Genomic DNA, 22,287 nt, shown 5'->3' with positions numbered 1-22,287 from the left:
CTACCCTTTCTCTGTCTACCCATCTAAAGCCTAACCCCACACGGGGAATAGCCATTCTTTACAACACTTTCTTTGTACCACTCTGATGGTGATTATTAGAATGTTTTGAGAATTAGATGAATATTCTGTTTTTGTTTTATTTTTTAACAGCACTTAGGACATAATAGGGGTAAAGAATCTGCCCGCAGCGCAAGAGACCTGGGTTCAGTTCCTGAGTTGGGAAGATCCCCTGGATAAGGAAATGGCAACCCACTCCAGCATTCTCACCTGGAGAATTCCATTGTCAGAGGAGCCTGGAAGGCTACAGTCCATGGGGTCGCAAAGAGTCTTCTCCAGCACCATGGTCTTTGGCATTCTGCCTTCTCTATAGTCCAGTTCTCATAACTGTATGTGACCACTGGGAAGACCATAGCCTTGATTATATGGACCTTTGTTGGCAGAGTAATGTCTCTGCTTTTCAAAACACTAAATTTGTCATTGCTTTCCTGCTAAGAAGCAATGGTCTTCTGATTTCATGACTGCAGTCACTGTCCGCAGTGATTTTGGAGCCCAAGAAGAGGAAATCTGTCACTGCTTCCACTTTTCCCCCTTCTATCTGCCATGCAGTTATGGGGCTGGATGCCATGATCTTAGTTTTTTAAAATATTTAGTTTTAAGCTGGCTCTTTCACTCTCCTCCTTCATCCTCATCAAGAGGCTCTTTAGTTCCTCTTTGCTTTCTACCATTAGAGTGGTATCATCTGCATATCTGAGGTTGTTGATGTTTCTCCCACCTATCTTGATTCCAGCTTGTAATCACCCAGCCTGGCATTTCTCATGAAGTGCTCAGCATACACGTTAAACAGGGTGACAGCAGACAGCCCTGCGTACTCCCTTCTTGATCTTGAACCGATCAGTTGTTCCATACAAAGTTTTAACTGTTGCTTCTTGACCTGCATACAGGTTTCTCAGGAGACAAGTAAGATGGTCTGGTATTTCCATCTAAGAGCTTTCCACAGTTTTTCAATGATCCACAGTCAAAGGCTTTAGCGTAATCGATGAAACAGAGATAGACGTTTTTCTGAAATTCCCTTGCTTTCTCTAGAATCCACGAATGTTGGCAATTTGATCTCTAGTTCATCTTCCTTTTCTAAATCTAGCTTGGACATCTGGAAGTTCTTAGTTCGCATAATGCTGAAGCCTAGCATGCAAGATTTTAAGCATGACCTTACTAGCATGGGAAATGAGTGCAACTGTCCCGTGTTCAGCACATTCTTTGGTACCCTTCTTGGGAGTTAGGATGAGGATTGACCTTTTCCAGTCTTGTGGCCACTGCTGGGTCTTCCAGATTTGGTGAAATAATGAATGCAAAACTTTGATGGCATCATCCTTTAGGGATTTGAATATTTCTTCTGGAATTTCATCAAATCCACTAGCTTTATTAAGAGTAGTGTTTCTTAAGGCCTACTTGACTTTGCTCTCCAGAATGTCTGGTTCTGGGTGACTAATCACATCATAGTAATCCAGTTCATTAAGATCTTCTTTATACAGTTCTTCCATGTATTCTTTCCATCTCTTCTTGATCTCTTTAGCATCTATTAGGTCTCTACCATTTTTATCCTTTATTCTGCACATCCTGGGCAGAATGCTCCTTAATGTTTCCAATTTTCCTGAAGAGATCTCTAGTCTTTTCCCTTTTGTTGTTTTCTTCTATTAAAAAGCTCTGTTCACTGAATATTCACTGGAATTTTTACTGATGCTGAAGCTGATGCTCCAGGATTTTGGTCATCTGATGTGAACAGATAACTCACTGGAAAAGTCCCTGATGCTGGGAAAGAGTGAGGGCAGGAGGAGAAGAGGCCGTTAGAGAATGAGATGGCTAGATGGCATCACTAATGCAATGAACATGAACTTGGACAAACTGCAGGAGATGGTGAGGGACAGGGAGGCCTGGCGTACTGCAGTCCATGGGGTCTCAGAGTCGGACATGACTGGGTGACTGAACAAGGACAGCAGGACACAATAACCACTCAGTAAAAGTTAACTATTGATGGAAGAAATTTTCACATACTGAGGTATGGGCATGCCAACTGAGTGATTAACACTTTCACTACTTTCACTTATGCCAACTAGAACAGCAGGTCTTGTACTCCATCAAACATGCTTTGTACATCTGCTTTAATTACTGAAGAAAGGCTGCACTGTCCAGAATTTTAAAAAGTCCCCTTTGAAGATAGAGAAAAACGCCTCCCTTTCTGGGATATCAATTCTACTACTCCTTCAATGATAAGGCTTCTTTCCTAGGTGCCAGAACCACACTGATTTGCTGTGTACAAGCTAATCTGTCTTTTCTCTCTTTTTTTTGAACTTCGAGAGAAAGTACTCCTACCAGGGTTTATGTTCTTTATTCTGAAAAGATACAAAACCGCCGAAAACCATGTTTTTCTGGATCAATTCTTCAGAGCTACTGAGAGGTTGACTAAGGTTCCCTGCTGCTGCTAAGTCACTTCAGTCGTGTCCGACTCTGTGCGACCCCACAGACGTCAACCCACCAGGCTCCCCCGTCCCTGGGATTCTCCAGGCAAGAACACTAGAGTGGGTTGCCATTTCCTTCTCCAATGAATGAAAGTGAAAAGTGCAAGTGAAGTCGCTCAGTCGTGTCTGACTCTTAGCGACCCCATGGACTGCAGCCTACCAGGCTCCTCCGTCCATGGGATTTTCCGGGCAAGAGTATGGGAGTGGGGTGCCATTGCCTTCTCCAACTAAGGTCCTCAGTTCTGCTCAAAGAAAACTCTCTTCTATTCTTACTACAGATTGGTTATTGATTATTTCCTTTGACACTATTATAATCATGTCATAGTTTTTTGCAGTTTTCTAAGCTCCTATAGAGCAGAACTATGCAGGGCATTTTCAGTTTCATCTCTCAGTATCTGCCAAAGCACAGTGGCAAAGGCTGAGCTGGGAAGGAGCATCCTGCTAAGGGCCCTGGGGATGCGGTTCCCTAAACCTCTGACAGATGATGGTTATGAACGCGTGGAAAGCAAGACATGGAGAGATTGGACTGATGGCCCAATCTCCCAAATTCTCTTTCACTATTTAAGTTAAAACCAAACTCTCCAGCATCGGATGCAAGCATCCAAGGACCTTTTGGGACCTTTTGGTTCAGACTGTAAAAAAAAAAAAAAAAATCCGCTTGTAATGAGGGAGACCTGGGTTCGATCCCTGGGTTGGGAAGATCCCCTGGAGGACGCATGGCAACCCACTCTAGTATTCTTACCTGGAGACTTCCCATGGACAGACGAGCCTGACGGGCTACAGTCCATCCGGTCGCAAAGAGTGGGACACGACTGAGCGACTAGACACAGCACAGGGACACAAAACCTGGGGAGGCGGGCTCAGGCGGAACCTTCGTCCTCAGCTCCAAGTTTCCCAGGACTCCACTTCTACCGATACACTCCCAAATACACGGCCTCCTTCCCCACCCCAGAAGGCCTAACTCGAGAATGGGTTCCGGTATTTTCAACGAAACGACTAACGGACACCTCAACGATTGAGGACAGTTTCTCCAAGCAGCGCGTTAGCCCAGCGCAGTCGCATAAGTCCCCCCCCCACTTCTACGGCCCAGAGCGGAACTGGCTGGAGTCCGGAACCCAGGGCGCGTGCTCGGCGTGGAGGCAGCCCAGCGCTCACCACGCCTCCGCCCCGCCCTACCCCTCCCTCGACACGCCCCCAGGCGCCGGTCGCCCGCCCCCCGCCGCCCTTGTTCCGGGACCCCTGGCTGTGCTGCTCCCAGACCCCCACGCGGCGGGAGCGATCTGGGATAGCCCGAACTCCCTGTTAGCCTGAGGAAGCCGGAAGAGACCGGGCAGCGGGGGAGAGCAGCAGAGGGTGGCGGAGCCCTCCCTGCACGCCCAGGGAGACCAGGGGGAAAGAGGGAGCGAGGCTGAGTTAGCGAGGGAGCGCGGGTTAGGTGAGCTTGGGTTCGACTTCAGCTCGGGACTGGTGGGCTAGGCCCCCACGCCGGCGTCACACCCGGTCCGAAGAAGACAGGCGGACGCATGGCCTCGTCATTCCTGCCCTCGGGGGCCACCACGGGCGACAGTGGCGGAGAGCTGAGCTCGGGGGACGACTCCGGGGATGTGGAATCCCTCCAGAGCCCGGAGATCGAGGCATCCAGGAGCCTGGCAGAGCTGTTTGAGAAGGCTGCAGCGCACCTCCAAGGCCTGGTGCAAGTGGCCAGCAGGGAGCAGCTCTTGTACCTGTATGCCAGGTACAAGCAGGTAAAGTAGCAGGGAGGGGCTGGGGGAGGGAGCGTGACCGTAAGCCTTCTCTTTCCTCCAAAAACAGATGGTGAAAGTGCTTGGTTAATGGTCAGGTGTAATGAAGTTTGTATGTGTGTGTGTGTGTGTTTTAATCATCTAAGGATTAACTTCATTTTGGACTGGGAAAGGACCTGTCTGCTGTCCTAGGAGCGATATTTAGCTGACACTGAGCGACAGTTTTTCTGGGTCTTTCCCGACTTGTTTAGTGACCTTGCCCTTATGCCCTTCATCAGCTTCAGAACATTTACAAAATGGGTAAACAGTCAGAACCAGAACTAGCTTGTAGCTCCTGAGTCTAAGGCTCTGAAACTACCTGGAGGTATGGAGATACAATAATGTCTTATGAGACACATTTTATTTATCCTCAGAGAGTAATTGGGTTGGAAAAATTATTGCTGTATCATAATCAACAATACTTGTTTAGCATATTTTATAGCAAAACACTTGGGTGTTATGCCTGTGGGGGATTCAGAGAAGCAAAAACATCATGATACTTGCCATCAAGAGATTTACAAAAGTTACTTGAGGAGTTTAGATTTAAACGTGAAAAATTGCCAACAAGAGTTAAAAGTTGAGGAAGACTCCAGCTTTTGGAACACTGGAAGCAATGGAGTTCTGAATAATAGCCCATTTTATACTTCTTGTTATCTATTTCCCCTTATATTCTTTAAAAAGAAATAGTTGTGGGGGTCCCTCTGTATCATAAACTGAATATACTGACTTGAGATGCAGATTCTTTTGAAGATCGATGAATATCAGTTAAAGTGACCTGAGAGATGTAGTTGTCGGGACAAATGGTATAAATTATAGTGTTCAATGAAAACTGCCCCTGAATTGGCCTCAAAATTTTTTCTCTTGCAAAAGTTCTGGATATCTATTTTCTCATTAGTCCTGTCCTAATAACATTAAAATGAGACTTTCAATTACTTAACAAGAATTTATTGAGCATTGTGTTTGGACCAGTAACATGGCTGACTGATGATTCTCTGGGCAGGATAAGACTAATTTTCTCCACATTTCCAAGAAACATTGTTTTCCTCGCTATGACGTATCTTTATTGATATTAGCATCAGCATCGTTAAATATCTGATACCAAGTCATCAGTGAACTGTCATCACCTGCCAGCTGGTCACCATTCTGTCTCAGGTGTACTTCATCCAGATAGTCTGGAAGAGGTGTGCATTCCTCACCCTCTTGACATTAGAGTGTTTAGAGATATTCTGTATCTGGAAATAAAATTCCTCTTTATGAGAGAACAATTATTAGAGAATTAGAGAATAAGAGTATGCTTGCTTAGGCATGTTAGGACACACAGTGTTCATCTGTCTCTTCTAAATGTTTCTGTCAATTAATTTTGTTTCTATCATAATTCTATGGTGGTATTAAAAATAGCAGTCTGTGATCGAATAACAGAGTTGAGAATTCAATATAATTAATGCATAGTGGATCAAAATTTCTCATAAAATAATGACATTTCTCATAAAATTGGCTTTTCTCATAATTTCACTTTCTATTCCAAGTAGCACTCTATTTTGTGTGCAGGAGAAAGCTAAAAATAAACTGAGCTGTGAACCTTGTTTTATCAGGCAGAGACCTAAACTTACCTAACATAATAGTTCTCTTAGTCTCAGATAAGCCAATGGCTCCACTAGCATCTTTTAGTGGGTTCAAAAAGATCACAGCAGTTAACATTCATCGGCCTGCACTGTGCCAACAAAAGGTAACTGACTGACACCTGTGAAAACCCGAGGACAATGAAAATTTCAAACTCCTGTTGAGATTTCAGCACCAGCACAAGTAGGGATACTCAACACATCTTCCTACTTTAACCTGGGTACACTTGACTCACTGGCATTTACCATTGGCTACCTTGATTGAAACAGTCTGTTTCAGGGGCCCTGAAAATATCATGTATATATCAGAGAGAACAGAGTTTAGGTGATGCTCTGTCAAAGTGCTACATTTTATAACTCTGTTTCATAGCTTAGGATTCATTATCTAATGATTTGAAAAGTGTTACTAATGATGTCCTAGAATCCTGTAGTTTTATTTATCCAGTATTTTCTGGATCCAGAACTGTTCTTTGAATTTGGGAATACAAAAGCTTCTGTGTCAGGATACAGGGTCAGCTGCTGAACTTTTATTTTCATCTCACATAATGAGCTGGAGGTGGGTGATCTAGGGCTGATAGGGTGCTCTGCTTCTTGTAATCATCCAGGGGCTCAGTCTTTTTCTGTCTTGTAGTTTAGCCCTTTTCTAGGGCAGCAGTTCTCAAACTGTGGTCTACAGACCCCCCTGAGAATCCCTCAGACTTCAGAGAATATAAAGTCAAAACTATTTTCATAATAATACTAAGACACTACAGGCATACCTCAGAGATATTGAGGGTTTGGTTCTAGACTGCTGCAGTGAAGCAAATATCACAGTAAAGTGAGTCGCATGAATTTTTTGGTTTCCCAATGCATATAAAAGTTGAAGTGTTCATCACTCAGTCATGTCCGACTCTATATGACCCCTTGGACTGTAGCCCACAAGGCTCCTCTGTCTGTGGAATTCTCCAGGCAAGAATACTGGAGTGGGTTGCCATTTCTTTCTCCAATATAAAAGTTATGTCTACACTATACTGTAGTCTATTAAGTGTGCAGTAGCGTTATGTCTAAAAAAATTGCATACCTCAGTTAAAAAATACTTTATTGCTAAAAAGTGCTAACCATCGTCTAAGCCTTCAATGACTTGTAATCTTCTTGCTAGTGGAGAGTTTGATATATTGGGAGAATTAGCAAAATGTGACCTAGAGACATGAGGTGAGCTAATGCTACTGGGAAAATGGTGCCAATAAACTTGCTTGATACAGGGTATGCACAAACCTTCAATTTGTGAAAAATGCAGTGTTTGCAAAGCACAATAAAGCAAAGTGCAGTAAAACGAGGTATGTTTGTATTTGCCTTTTCTCTGTGCTGTCATGGTGGATAAAACTGCTGATGTGTTAGCATGAATCAAGGCAGTGGCAGCAGTAGTATTTTTTAACTTTTTTTTTTTTTTAACCACTGTGTGCTCTTAATTTAAGTTGGACCATAAAGAAAGCTGAGTGCCAAAGAATTGATGCTTTTGAATTGTGGTGTTGGAGAAGACTCTTGAGAGTCCCTTGGACTGCAAGGAGATCTAACCAGTCCATCCTAAAGGAGATCAGTCCTGGGTGTTCATTGGAAGGACTGATGCTGAAGCTGAAACTCCAGTACTTTGGCCACCTGATGCGAAGAGCTGAGTCATTTGAAAAGACCCTGATGTTGGGAAAGATTGAAGGCAGGAGGAGAAGGGGACAACAGAGGATGAGATGGTTAGATGGCATCAGCGACTCAATGGACATGAATTTGGGTGGACTCCAGGAGTTGGTGATGGACAGGGAGGCCTGGCGTGCTGCGGTTCATGGGGTCGCAAACAGTCGGACACAACTGAGCGACTGAACTGACTGACTCTGAATTTAAAAAGAAAAAGGCCAGTTTCACTTTAAAATGCCTTTGATAAAGCAGTAAAACTTACTGATTTTATTTAATTTTAACTCTTGAATACAAGTCTTTTTAATGTTGTATGTGATGAAATAGGGGTACACACAATATGTCTCCTGCATACTGAATTATTGTTGGCTGTTTTGAAGAAAAAGGCCTGTGTAAATTTTGAGTTGCAAGTTGAGCTACCCACTTTTCCCAACATACGTGATTTTTACTTAATACAGCAACCTACAGATAAACTATGCTTATTCAAGCTTGAGTATTTGGCATACAGTTTCTTGAAAATGAGAGAAGTCAGACTGTCACTTAAAGGAAAACAGCTGCTGGTATTTGTTGCCAGTGACAACATTTGAGCCTTCAAGTGAAAATTAGGTTTGGAAAATCTGTATGTGCCACCTGATCTTGACAGGTTCCTAATACTGAAAAATGTTTTTGATAAATTAGTGCTGGCTTTAGTGATTGTGAACTTTTACTGTTGTGTGTATAATGAAATAGATCAACATTTGGAAGATCTGCATAACTCAGTGAACTATTTTCAGATGTTGCAGGGAATGAAATTACAAATTATGTGTGGATAGAAGATGCATTCAAAGTATGCCAGTCAGACCAATGGATTTTAATGTAACAGTATAAAAAATTTGTTGATATGGTTTCAGATTCCACATTGTGAAAAAAAGAAAAGAAAGTGAAGTCACTCAGTTGTGTCTGATACTTTGTGACCCCATAGACTGTTACCTGCCAGGCTCCTCCGTCCATGGGACTTTCCAGGCAAGAATACTGGAGTGGGTTGCCATTTCCTTCTCCAGGAGATCTTCCAGACCCAAGGATCGAACCCAGGTCTCCCATATTGCGGGCAGATGCTTTACCATCTGAGCCACCAGGGAAGAATCTTTAAGAAGCTATCCGTGAAGAAACTGCCACTTGTTGAGATTTGGTGTGATATCAAAGAAGAATATCTACAATTATCTCAAAATGCTACTAAAATACTTCTGTCTTTTCTAACAGTGTACCTGTGTGAAGTTGTTTTCTTCATCCAAAACAATGTATCACAATAGACTGAATGCAGAAGTAGAATACACCTGCCTTCTATTAAGGCAGATAGTAAAGAGATTTGCAAAATGTAAAAGTGTCACTTTCCTCACTAAATATTTTTTGCCTTAAAATATATAGTCACTTTACATAAAACTTTGTTATTTATGTTAACATGTAACAAGTTTATTATTTTTAAAATTAATGCACATTTTAAAATATCTTTTCATTTCTAATCTGGTAAATATTGATTGATATAATCCACATAAACAAAAACTCTCTGGGGGCTCAGTCTCTAAGAGTGTAAAGGGATTACAAGACCGAAAAGTTTTAGCACTGCTGCAGTAAGATCGTCTTTCCATGATCAGTTCGAGCCTGGGCAGAGGGAAAGGGAACAAGTCCTTCTTTCTTTTTAAGAAAGATATTTATATCACTTTTACACACATCCAGTTCCCTGGGCCTCGGCTGAAGTTGCATGGCCACAAAATGTTCAGCTCAATGATCTTGTGTTTGGCTGAGACTTCTATCACTGTAGGAGAAATGATGGATAGGCATTGGCATTTGTTTCTGCCACTGGCTGTTGTCTGGATGAAAAAACACAAAGTAATAACCACTGTTTTTATGATGCCTAATAGCTATCTCATTTCCTATTTCTAAAAATCCAGTAGTTCAAGTGATTTTATTTTATTTATTTATTTTTTTTCAAGTGATTTTAGAGATGCCGGAATGGAAGCCTGGATTCTATGTATCATACGAAACAGACTGATGTATAGTAGAGGAGTATTGGACTTTGGTGTCAGTCCTGGAGTCAAGTTTTGACTCCTGATTGAAGATTTATAAATGTGTGAGCAGTGACAATCCTCCTCAGCTTCTCTGTACTCATTTATAGAATAAGTACGTAAGGACAAGCCTAACAGGATTGTTGTGTGGCTCCTTTGACTTATGGGAAGCTTTTGGTTTATGGTGATTGTCTAAGAAATGCAGCTCCTGCTCTTTCATCCTTTTTTCTCCCTGTCCCTTCCTCACTGGACTGCCCCTGTGTCACTGTACATTTTAATACTGACCAGAGAGCCATGCAATTAATTACTAAGCAAATAATAGAGATGATAATTATTAGGAAATCAGAGCTGAATGAGATCATTGTAGACTGAAAAGGTTCCTTAGAATCTGAACCTTGAATGGTACTGAAAGGAGGTGTAGCATTTTAAAAAGTGGAGGGAAGAAGGTGAGGCCGTTTCATTTGAGAGAAATAGCATGAGAAAAATAGAATGAAAATGAAAATTCTTAAGGCAGTTGAGTAGACCAGTCTGGTTAATGAGTAGACCATCAGTTTGATTTTAGCCAGATGCATGTGTTAGGAGTATCAGGAGGTAGGGAAGTCCCCAGAGAAGTAGGTAGGGTTCAGATTGTGCTATTTAGCTTTAGGGAGATAGTGGGTAGGTATTTTGTTGAACACATGCCTAATAATGTATAAATTCCATATGCAACAAACATTTCTTTTTTTTTACTGCCTTCAGTTAGACACTATGTTATGTGCAATGAGTGGGTTAAGAATAGCTTCTTAGAGTTTATTCTTATAGAAAGATGAGACTACACAAACCTCACTAACACAAGGGAAATGTGAAAAGTGCCGTCACAGAGGGAGAAAGTGTTGTGAGAGTTCATCAGAAAGGGAGAGTACCGGTGGCAGGGCTAATCGAGGTGTGCAGTAAATTCTCACTTGTGTGAATTTCATTTATGCTTATTCATAATGCAAATAATCACTGTGTAGTTTAAGAAAAGATTATTGTGGAATAGATTTTATAGAATTTGTTGTTGAGAACTTTGAAATTTTTTCATGGCTTTTAGTATCTAAATTTATACTGACTAGTTTCATAAACTTGAAAATAGTGTGTTTTATTCTGGAGTTTGAGAGAGAGAAAATGCTGATAGTGTTGAGAATCAGCATAGACAGACAATGATGAATTCTGATAAACTGTGCTTTAAAGCTTGTTTATTGCATATTTAAAAATTCTTCTACATTATAAATGGTAGCACGATTACAAAATCTGTCATTTGTTATATATATATACACACATATATATACAATTTGTTTAATTTGGGAATGTAACTGTTTATCATTCATTTTTTTAAATGTGTTATACTGTTAGTTAACAGTTGTTTAATGCAATAAGCCAAAGCAGCCTCTATTTAAAGTTTATTTTTTTAGTTTGCTTTTGCAAAGAATGTTACATTTTATTATTTTATATAGTTGTAGATATTTTCTAACCTATAGTTACAAAGTATATGTAATAGATTTAAAAATTAAAATTTTCTCAGTCAGTTCTTTGAAAAATAAGTTCTTGATTTTATCTCTGCCTACCCCCTTCATTTAGGTCAAAGTTGGAAATTGCAATACACCTAAACCAGGCTTCTTTGACTTTGAAGGAAAGCAAAAATGGTAAGAAATTCTTGGGATCGAATGTGGTTGTTGTAAAGGGTTTAGGTGTTTAGGAATTAGAAAGTAGTGAGCAGATTAAAGAATTATTTTTATATTAATCTCTTTCTGCTGTAGGCAGTGCTAATGATAGGCAGTTGGGAGAGAGATTAAAAGAAGCCGATTTTAGATAAGTCTTCTAAAGGATTCTTAATGCTTTGATGTTGGTATATAAGTAGTTCACAGCTGATATACATTCCTCACATATGAATCACTTCTTAGAGCTGTTGCTTGAAATTCCTTCCTTATACAGCCCCTAATGGGTCACTGCTTCTCTCTGAAGGGATCTTGGAAGAAGGTCAGGAGGATGGGAAGGGAGAAGAGCAGGCAGATCCCCATATTTTACTCTTTTTTCCCCTCCCCAGTTTTTTCTCCTCATCTCGAATGCTCTTCTGTTCCTTGCCTACCATGGTAAAGAAGTACTTCTAATAACCTCTTGAGTAGAGGGAGAAAGAAAAATAGATACTGAGCCTACTTCTTTCCTGAATACATAGAAAGATTATGCCCTCCTAGAGTTTTTTTTTTTTTTAATTATAATACAGAGATTACATCCTGTCATATGAGGCCTTATGTCCTCCTACCTTGTTTAAGTGAAAAGAGAGAAATCATATACAGTAGGGAAACTTACAGAAGAAAGGACTCTGGAGCATCTGCCTGAAATTACAAGTAGAGAGGGAAGGGTTTGAAAAGAAAAGGTTAAATATGGTTGTAGAGAGAAGAAGCACTAAAACTGGATTCTCACCTTCTTTCTAGAGCAGTGCTCCTCAAAATGTGGTTCCCTGAACAAGTTGCCTGTCTGGGAACTGTTTGTCACTCAGCTGTGAGGAGATGTAGATCTTGAACCTGAAACGCAAATCAGTAACGTCATTAAGCACAATTATTTAGTTCAGCTGACTTCTTTTGTGTAGAACATTCTCAGTGAAGGAAGCTGTGCTTTGATTTTCTTTCTGGCTCAAGCTTCCTATGCTGATGATAACAAATAGTTCTCTGACTGGCATTTTATTACTGTTACAAGACTACCTGATGTATATTTTGTGAGTTTTTAAATTTATGAATTATAACTTCACCATTACTTTCTCCCCCGCGTTTTCCTATTTTTTTCATTGTTTTTAGTAGTTTTTAAAAGTTTAGAGTTTACAATTATAATAATTCAGGCAAGAATCATCAATAGATGCTGAAACCATTAGATGAAAAACAACTCGGGAACAATATTCACACAATCTGATCCAGAGTTTACTTATTAATTACAAAGAGAAAACCTGGAGATACTGCTTGTACTAAATCCTGACTCATCACTAATGATGGGACAGACTGCTGTCATGTGCCCCCTGATGTGATGAACTGTAAATGACATTTCACCTATATGTTGCGCTTGCAACACCTGATTCTAATCATGATTAACCATTTTTGGCAAGAAAACTCTCTAGGTGAGGAAACAATCAGACAAATGCAAATTGAACGATATTTTATAAAACACCTGGTTCAAACTGTTAAAAAAAAAAATATCAGTATCATGGAAGACAAAAAGACTAAATATACTTGAAACTCAGTGTTAGGTGTGAGTCTTGATTGGCTCCTCGTCTGGAAAAAGAAAACTATAAAGAACATTTTGGGGAAATCTAAATACGGTTCATATACATTTATTTAATAGTATTAAATAATGAGATTTCTTTACTTTGAAGAATGTTTATTTGGGGTAAAGTGTTAACGATGTATACAAGTAAATTTCAAGAGATTAAAAATAAATTTAGGAAACCTCAGAAAGATGTGATGTCCATGGTAAGAGCAGGAAGGTAATGGGAAAACTCTTGAGACTAAGTTATCTTTTACAGTGGATCAGTGACTGTACCTCCCAGTTGGAGGTAGAAAGAATTGGCAGGGAAAAGCCAAGAAGGAGGCCTGGTCTAGCAGCTGGCAGAAAAGAAGAAAAGGAACGTGCAGAAGGGGGCTCAGGACTAAAACATTGCTCTTGGTTGTTGAGCTGCAGGAAGCCCCTACCTTCTCATTCATTAGTACTCTTTTCTCTGTCTTCGCTGCCCTCTCAGTTTTGAAGTCCCTGCCCAAGGCCTCAGGATCTACTCCTCGCAGCTTAGAGATGAGATAACAGCAGGAGGGAAAGGTGTACGTCTCAAACCTTAAAATAAGAAGTTTGAAGCATTTCCCACAAAATATTGTTTTATGTGATGAATAGTGGACATATTATTGAAATGCCATAAACACAGTTAATTCATTAGATGGGAACTACTCCCATTGTCTGTAGAGCATATGTTCTCAGCAGGGGTGAAATTTGGGTTTGAGGGAGTTTTAAAATCTTATATATTACAATAGTTTATGTCTTCTTAAATTCAACAAATGTGCCATATATATTTTAAAATTTCACGGGAAGGGTGATTGGGGGAAAAAGTATCTACAAGGGCTGCTTAGGTGGGCTGATAAGGTCTGTATTGCTATGGACCAATGTAAAGGCAAAAAGAGAAGGCTGTGTGTCTATGGCTTATTACATCTTGTGACCATTAAAAACGTGTGCCTTTTTCTTAATAATAATAAGAAATATACTGTTTGTTTCTTACATCATTAATGATAGGCCATTTTGTATATTGCTACAGGGAAGCGTGGAAAGCGCTTGGTGATTCAAGCCCCAGCCAAGCAATGCAAGAATATATTGCTGTCGTTAAAAAATTAGATCCAAGTTGGAATCCTCAGGTAAGACCTAATGATTATAAATAACACTTTCCAAAAAAACACCATCTTTCTCTCAAATAAATGTTAAAACTAAGCTGTAGGCTTAAGTAACATCCTTTGAGTTTTATTTTCTCAAATAGAAAGATTATAAAGTTATTATAATATTTATCTATCTAAAAATACTATGGCTTACATGTTAATATAGCCAGCTACTGATACTGAGAACTCTGAATTATGGAGAATTTTTAAAAGCATAATTGTAAATCATGTAAAAGTTCAGTTCATTTTAGAATTTGAAAGAGTATAACTTGAGATCATATTATTATCTTGAGAAATGCTAGGATTCTCTTCTTTTTTTTTCTTTTTTGTGAGCACCTTCTTTCTATTCAAGTACAAAATGCTTATTGATAGGGATAAAATATGAATGACATACTTTCTGTTACTATGTAGTTTAAGGTACATTATAAGGCTTCCCTGATAGCTCAGCTGGTAAAGAATCTGCCTGCAATACGGGAGACCTGGGTTTAATCCCTGGGTTGGGAAGATCCCCTGGAGAAGGGAACAGCTACCCATCCAGTATTCTGGCCTGGAGAGTTCCATGGACTCTATAGGCCATGGGGTCTCAAAGAGTTGGACACAACGGAGCGACTTTCACTTTGACAAGGTATATTATAGAAGATAAAACATATGAAAAATAGAGTAATAGTATAAAACAATAATAAGGTGAGTGCTAAGTTATCCAGTGGAAGAAGAGATTACTTTGGACTTTGGGGGAACTTGTTTCATTGTTACATATTTATTACCAGTATGAAGGATGGAATCAGTGATGGAATCTTAAAATGTCAGAGTTATAAGGAACCTTAAAGATGTAAATGTTATGACATATAAAATATATATCTTAATTATGAGTACAAAGTGGGAAAGATAACCAACTTAGGATATCTCTAATGATATGACTGCTATAAAACATCGTTTGTATACAGATATATACCATAAAGGTTGTGAAAGGACTTAAAAATCTGAAATTCATCCATGGCTGATTCATGTCAATGTATGACAAAAACCACTACAATATTGTAAACTAATTAGCCTCCAACTAATAAAAATAGATGAAAAAAAAATTTTTTTTAAAAGAGATCATTAGAATGCTTATGGAGTGGTTTAAGATATTTATGTATGTCTTTAAAACAGGGCTTTTTGTCTCCCAAAACTTTTTCAAAGATAAAGGGGATAATATAGTTCATAGAATCAAAGAGACAAATCCTAAACACTGAAAGAATTTAAACCAAATGTACCAAATGCCAGATTTAATGTAAATCATCTAACCCCCCCCAAAAGGCTGTTTCTTTTTAAATCAATAAGCAAAATTAATATTCTAAAAGGTTAAATTCAGTAAGGTGGGCCAAGATAGGTCATTTAAAAATAGTAAAAACAAAACAGAAAAAGGGAATTAAAATTGATCAAAATTAATATCAGATAATAGAGTTGGAAATAAAATTGATTAAGAATAATACAAAGTTTCAATAATAAAAAACAGCCAATATTCAATTAAATGAAACTGTGAAACAATAAACACTAAGAATATAAGAAATTTTCCATTACTGTATTTTCTTTCATCTTAGAAGAAAACAGAACCAAGCCCAATAAAAACTATTTTTCACTCTCAAAAAAAAAAAAATGAAATTCAGTGGTGAGAACAAGTGCCTCTCTGAACTGAACTCAGCCTGAATACAGATGGCACAATATTTTAAAAAAACAAAAACAAGACTTGAATTTGCATGCCTTTTAAGTGAGTCCTTACTCTTCAGGTCCAGCCGCTGTGATCTCAGTTCTTCCCTATTGACTTCTACTTGACTCTTTCTGATTGCCTGGCTTTATGTAGGCATTTGAGTTTATAACTTTTGATAAATGACAGAATTTATGGCTTCTTATCTTCAATGCCTTAATTACTAAGTAAAATTCCATTAACTATGACTATCACAAATGCTTGCACAGTCCATGTAGTTAAGGTAGTTCTTCCTTGTGGAAACCCAAATGGACATTAATGATGTTTTAAAAAATATCTATATCTTACCTATTTAATTTATGAAACTTGAGTAAACGAAACAGAGCCAAAGATACATACTTTTCAAGTAAAAATGATTCTTTAATACATGATTCTAAAAATATGTTAACATCATAATCTAGTTGTAAAGAGAAATTTTATGTTTCATTTACATTTTAATTTTTAGTTTAAACACTCTGAGCTGGTACCTTTGACGCATAGCTTTTTTCCCCACATGATTTTGATTGATATGGGGCCGGACCCTAATCTCAATCTCGAGATTTGATATTTAGTTTGTTATGTTTTAGGTTAAAAGAATCATTTTCTTTTGCTATTTGCTTCTAAACATGATGAAATACTAACAGCTCTCATGCTGAATGTGTCCTTTGCATATATTGCCCTTTGAAATCTTCTTAAGAATTTTAAGACTTAGAAACTATTGTCTGCATTTTAAAAAAGGAAATTCAGGCACGGAGAGGCTTAGTAACTTGCCCAGATTAGCCAGCTAATAAATGTTATTGCTGGGATTTGGACCTATGCCTGTATAAGTCCACATCCCCACTCTTAACCACTCTGCTCTCTGTTCCATAGCTGACATTATGTGTATTAGAAAAAAGCATGTGGGGAGGGAGTGATGCGGGGGTGGATGAATTGGGAGGTTGGGATTGACATACAACACTACCTTTGTATGAAATAGATAATTTAGGGGAACCTACTTTATTGCACAGGGAACTCTGCTTGGTGCTCTGTGGTAAGCTAAATGGGAAGAAAATCCCCAAAAAGGGGGATATACTTACGGCTGATTCCCTTTGCTGTACGGCAGAAACTGACATAGTAGCATAAAGCAACTATACTCCTGTTAAAAAAAACAACAACAACCCTAAACCTGATGAGAGATCCTGTGCTAGAACCATCTTGCTAAACTTCTTATGTAGGCATTTGAGTTCATAACTTTTGATAAGTGACAGAATTTATGATTTCTTACCTTCAATACCTTATTCATCGCCTCCCATGTTGATCATATTTTTTTGTGTCTGTCTATAGTGAGAACACTTGAAATCTACTCTCTAAGCAAATTTCATGCACAGAATATGTTGTTATTAGTTAGTGTGTTTATTGGTAACTAATAATAGTACATTATACTGTCTTGATATACCTTTTTTAAAGTTTTAAGAGTAGCACAAGGAACTCTTGGATGGCGTTTGTCTAGTTATGCCAGTTGTTTACACTTGTTTTTTCATTTTCTATCTACCTGTACATACATAAAAATAAGTTTTCTCTGAATTATTTTATTATTTTTGAACCATTTTAGAGGAGTTATAGACATCATGTCCCTTTACTGCTTAATACCTCAATACATTACTATACTGCAATTATAAAAATTGGTCATTGGTGGTTTTTTTTTGGTGTCAAGAGTACCTATAAGGCATGTGTGTGTGTGTGTATGTATGTGTAGATATGTGTTAAGATAAAAATTATAAATGTATATTTAAGGTATACAACATAATTTATGTGTATATACGTAGTGAAATGATTACTATAGCTGAACTAACTAATATATCGTCTCTTATAGTCACCTTTTCTCTCTGTGTGTATGACAAGAGCACCTGATATTTACCCTCTTAGCATATTTCCAATATTCAATACAGTATTATTAACTGTAGTCATTATGCCTGTAGTAGACTTATTCATCCCACAGAACTGCAACTTTGTACCCTTTGACCAGTATCTCCCCATTTTCCCTAGCCACTGGTAAACACCATTCTATTTTCTGTGTCTATGAATTTGATTTTTTCATTTTTTTAAATTCTACATATAAGTGAGATCATATGATATTTGTCTTTCTCTGTCTGGCTTATTTTACTTAGCATCGTGTCCTCCCAGTTCATCTGTATTGTCATAAATGGCAGGATTTTCTTTTTTCTCATTGCTAAATAATGTTCCATTGTTTGTGTGTATATACACACACAACACATCTTGTTTATACATTCATCCATACAGGGACACTCAGGTCTTTCCATATATTGGCTATTATGAATAATGCTCAATAAACAATGAGAGAGCAGATGTCTGAGGTTCTGATTTCATTTCCTTTAGATGTATACCCAGAGGTGAGATTGCTGGATCATATGGGAGTTCTATCTTTAATTTTTTGAAGAACCCATAATGTTTCCATCATGGCTATACCAATTTACATTCCTACTGACAAATAACAATGATTCTCTTTTCTCAAAATCAGGAATTTTAACATTCATTCAATATTATTTTCAAATTCATAGTCCATATTCCAGTTTATCATTTATCTAAAATGTCTTTCACAGTTATTTTTAAAAATTCTGATCAATCGTCCAGTCCAGGTTCATGCATTGCATCTAGTTACCATGTCTCTTTAGTCTCCTTTAATCTGAAGTGGTTTCTCAGCCTTTCCTTCTTGACTATCATGTTTTTGAAGAGTATAGGCCAGTTAGTTTGTAGAGTGGCTCTCAATTTGGATTTGTCTGATGTTTCCTCATAATTAGATTTGGATCATTACATTTTTGGCAGGAATACCACAGAATTGTGTTCTTCTCTATGCATTATACCGGAAGATACATGATGTCTGTTTGTCCCCAAATTGGTTATATTAACTTTAATCACTTGCTAAGGTGGTATCTGTCAGATTTTTCTACTGTAACATTTCTCCCTGCCCCCTTTGAAATTAATGAGTAATTTGTGGGGTGATACTCTGAGACTGTGTAAATATCCTTTTCCTAATCAGATTTCACCCACTAGTTTTAATATCCGTTAATGGTATTCTAACTCCATCATTCCTTCTGCATTTATCATTTGGCATTCCACAATGAGGAATGCATTTCCCTTCTCCCCTATTTATTTATTTACTCATTTCCAAAAACTGTGAAAGGATTCTACCCTACTTGCAAGCTAATAAGACAGCCCATTACTGTTTCTTAGATACTGGCAGAGGTGCAAGAGTCCTGGGTCTGAGCCGAAGGACTTTATTATTCATGGCATGGCAAACAACATGAGCTTCATTGGATTTGCGTCACATTCTTGTGTCCCCTAAGTCCCACAGGGATGACACAGGTGGGCCTAGATGGATTCCTGCATACGCAGTGTGTTGTGCCATAGGGAAGGAGCACTAAGCTTTGGGGATTCATCACTTTCATAGCAGGTAGAAGCAAGCCTGCTGTTTTTCAGGGGTGTGGAAGAAATTACCTCACCCTGATGGTGGCTTACTGTACACACGACACTGAGAAAAGGCCAAGATAGAAGAAATCAGAGCCGGGCGTACTAAACATGAATGTGCAGGGGTGCTCAGGGCCCCTGATTGATTGCCTCACCCATTATAGTCAAGGATATACTCATAGATTTGTGTTTTACTCAATAGTAATATCATTTACCATCATTGTTGGCCACTGAAAGCCATTCACGATGGCTCCCATGTCCTTTTGATATGTCCCCATCATTCTTTGAACACTTCTTTCTGGCATGTTTCAGGCTGTATCAGTCTCCTAGGGTTGCCATAGCAAAGTACCACAAACTAGTAGTTTGTAGTTTAAAACAGCAGAAATTCTCTCACAGTATAGGAGGCCTGAAATTACGATGTTAGCAGAGCCATGCTCTCTTTGAAAGCTTCAGGGAAGAGTCCTTCCTTGCCTCTCAGTACTTCTGGTGGTCTCAGAGAGTCCCTAGTTTGTGGCAGGATAGCTCCAGTTTCTATCTCTGCTCACATGGCCTTTCCCCACCCTGTGTCTCTATCCAGACTGCCCTTACTTTCTCTTATATAAACAACCTGTCATTGGATTTAGGGCTTGCCTTAAACCTCATCTTAACTTTTCCCCCTAGCTTTATTGAGATATAATTGACATATAACATTTTATATATTTAAGGTACACACACACATTGATTTGACACATATGTGTTGCAAAATGAGTACCACCATAGCTAACACCTCTACCATGTCACATAATTAATGTTTATATTTTGTGGTGAGAACATTGAAGATCTACTCCTTTAGTAACTTTCAAGTATGTAATACAGTGTTATTAACTATAATCACCATGCTGTACATTAGATCCCCAGAACTTACTCATCTTATAACTTAAAGTTTGTACCTTTGACCAACATTTTCCCCATTCTCAACCCCACCTCCCAGGCCCTTGGTAAAAACCATTCTACTCTTTGTTTCTGTGAGTTTGGCTTTTTTAGGTTTCACATGTAAGTGATGTTACGTAGTATTTGTCTTTCTCTGACTTTTTTTCACTTAGAATAGTACCTTCAAGGTCCATTCATTTTGTTGCAAATGGCAGGATTTCCTTCTTTCTCGTGGCTGAATAATACATATGTGTGTCATGTTTTCTTTATAATTCATCTGTTGATAAATTAATCTGTTTCTGTATCTTCTTTCTGTTTCTGTATGTTTGCTATTGTAAATAATGCTGCAGTGAATATGGGAGGAAAGATACTTCTTCAGGATCCAGTTTTCCTTTCCTTTGGACATAAACACAGACATGAGATTGCTGGATCACAGCTCTGTTTTTAGTTTTTGAGAAACCTCCATACTGTTTTCCATAGTGGTTGTACCAATTGACATTTCTACCAGCAGTGCACAAGGGCTTTTTTTTTTTCCTTCCACCCCATTGCCAGAACTGATCTCTTGTCTTTTTGATGATAGCCATTCTAACAGGTGTGATTTGCATTTCTCTGATGATTAGTGGTGCCAAGCACCTTTTCATGTACTTGTTGGCTATTTGAACATCTTCTTTAGAAAAATGTTTGTTCATTTTTTTCCATTTTTAAATTGGATTTTTTTTTTTTTTTTTTTTGCTATTGAGTTGTATGAGTTCTTTATATGTTTTGGATATTATCCCTTTATTAGAAATGTGATTTACAAATATTTTCTCCTGTTCAGTAAGTTAACTTTTCATTTTGTTGATGGTTTCCATTGCTGTTTGGAAGTTTTTAGTTTGATGTAGTTCCACTTACTAATTTTTACTTTTGTTGCTTTTGCTTTTCATGTCAAATCCAAAAGATCGTTGCCAAAACCATTGTCAAGGAGCTTTCCTCCTATTTTTCTTCCAGGACCTTAATGAATTTTTTTATGCTTAAGTCCGTAGTCCATTCCAGGTTAATATTTGTAGGTAGTATAAGATAGGTGTCCAGTTTCATTCTCCTGCCTGTGCTTGTCCAGTTTTCCCAACACCATTTACTGAAGAGACTTTCCTTTCCATTGAGTATTCTGTGCTCCCTTGTCAAATATTAGGTGACTGTATGCCTCATCTTAACCTGATAACATCTGCAAAGACCTTGTTTCTAAGTAAGGTCTCATTCTCAGATACCTGGGGTTAGACTTGGATGTGTCTTTGCGGAGGATGGGATACAGTTCAACTCGCTACACAGGTTCATCTTCTGCTTTCTCTGTCCTCACCCTAGAATTGGCTTTTTCCCTTTGGTTCCTTTTAGTAGAGAATGGTATTTAGAAAGCAAAGTCTTGGTGTTGGGTATGTTCATTTCTGCTGGGGCGTCATCACTTCTATGACCTTTCAGCAGACATACCTGAATAATACGTGTGTTCAAATGCACATATATATTAATATACATTCATACTTACATCTGTGTGTACACACATACATATGTATGTGTTCAGGTATGAATGTGTACACAGATTCATTGTAGGCACAGACGTGTGTGTGTATATATATATACATATATATATACACACACCTACTTAATCCTCTCTAACATATGTATCCTATATGTGTTTTTGTATTTATTTACTTATATATTTAAAAACCACAAGTTCATATTGGTACCTCTGATTCCAACCCTGCTCTATATCATACATTATAGTCTTCCCTCTTTCCATATTTGTAACTCCTTTCTACGTCAGAACCCTGACTCCTAATATTCTCATTATATTTACTCATTTGCTTGAGCTAGAATACACAGGAAGCCATTTTAGAATTGCTAACCTACACTCCTGTGAAAAGCAAGTTTACTAACTGAAGTTCACTACTTGTTTACAGGTTGTTTATGTTTTTTACTTTTTAAAGTAAAATTTATATAAAGTGAGATGCTCAAACTTTTAAGTGTATAATTTGATGTTTTAACAAATATTCAAGGTAGTTTTGTAAAAACTTGGATAAAATTGGAAAATATTTGCATCTCAGTCACTTTGTTTTTTTCTGACTGCTTCCTAATTGACTGATCATTTGGAAGATTAAGATTCTTTTTAATGTGAATGCCC

At 38.3% G+C, this 22,287-nt stretch overlaps 1 protein-coding gene across 1 annotated transcript in view; it reads left to right on the top strand.

Moving 5' to 3' along the window:
• The first annotated feature begins 3,500 nt into the window (after nucleotides 1-3,500).
• The window catches only part of ACBD6 (acyl-CoA binding domain containing 6), a 193,237-nt gene continuing 174,450 nt past the window's right edge, over nucleotides 3,501-22,287 (top strand). Inside the window, exons 1-3 of the mRNA XM_043923241.1 lie at nucleotides 3,501-4,258; nucleotides 11,214-11,278; nucleotides 13,921-14,017. Coding sequence (XP_043779176.1) covers nucleotides 4,037-4,258; nucleotides 11,214-11,278; nucleotides 13,921-14,017 — 384 coding nt within the window. The 5' untranslated portion in view covers nucleotides 3,501-4,036. The remainder of the gene's footprint in view (nucleotides 4,259-11,213; nucleotides 11,279-13,920; nucleotides 14,018-22,287) is intronic.

This window comes from Cervus elaphus, chromosome 14, assembly GCF_910594005.1.
Source record: "Cervus elaphus chromosome 14, mCerEla1.1, whole genome shotgun sequence".
Classification (NCBI taxonomy): domain Eukaryota; kingdom Metazoa; phylum Chordata; class Mammalia; order Artiodactyla; family Cervidae; genus Cervus; species Cervus elaphus.
The sequence above is the reverse complement of the archived record's forward strand: the minus strand, read 5'-3'. Positions and strand labels throughout refer to the sequence as shown.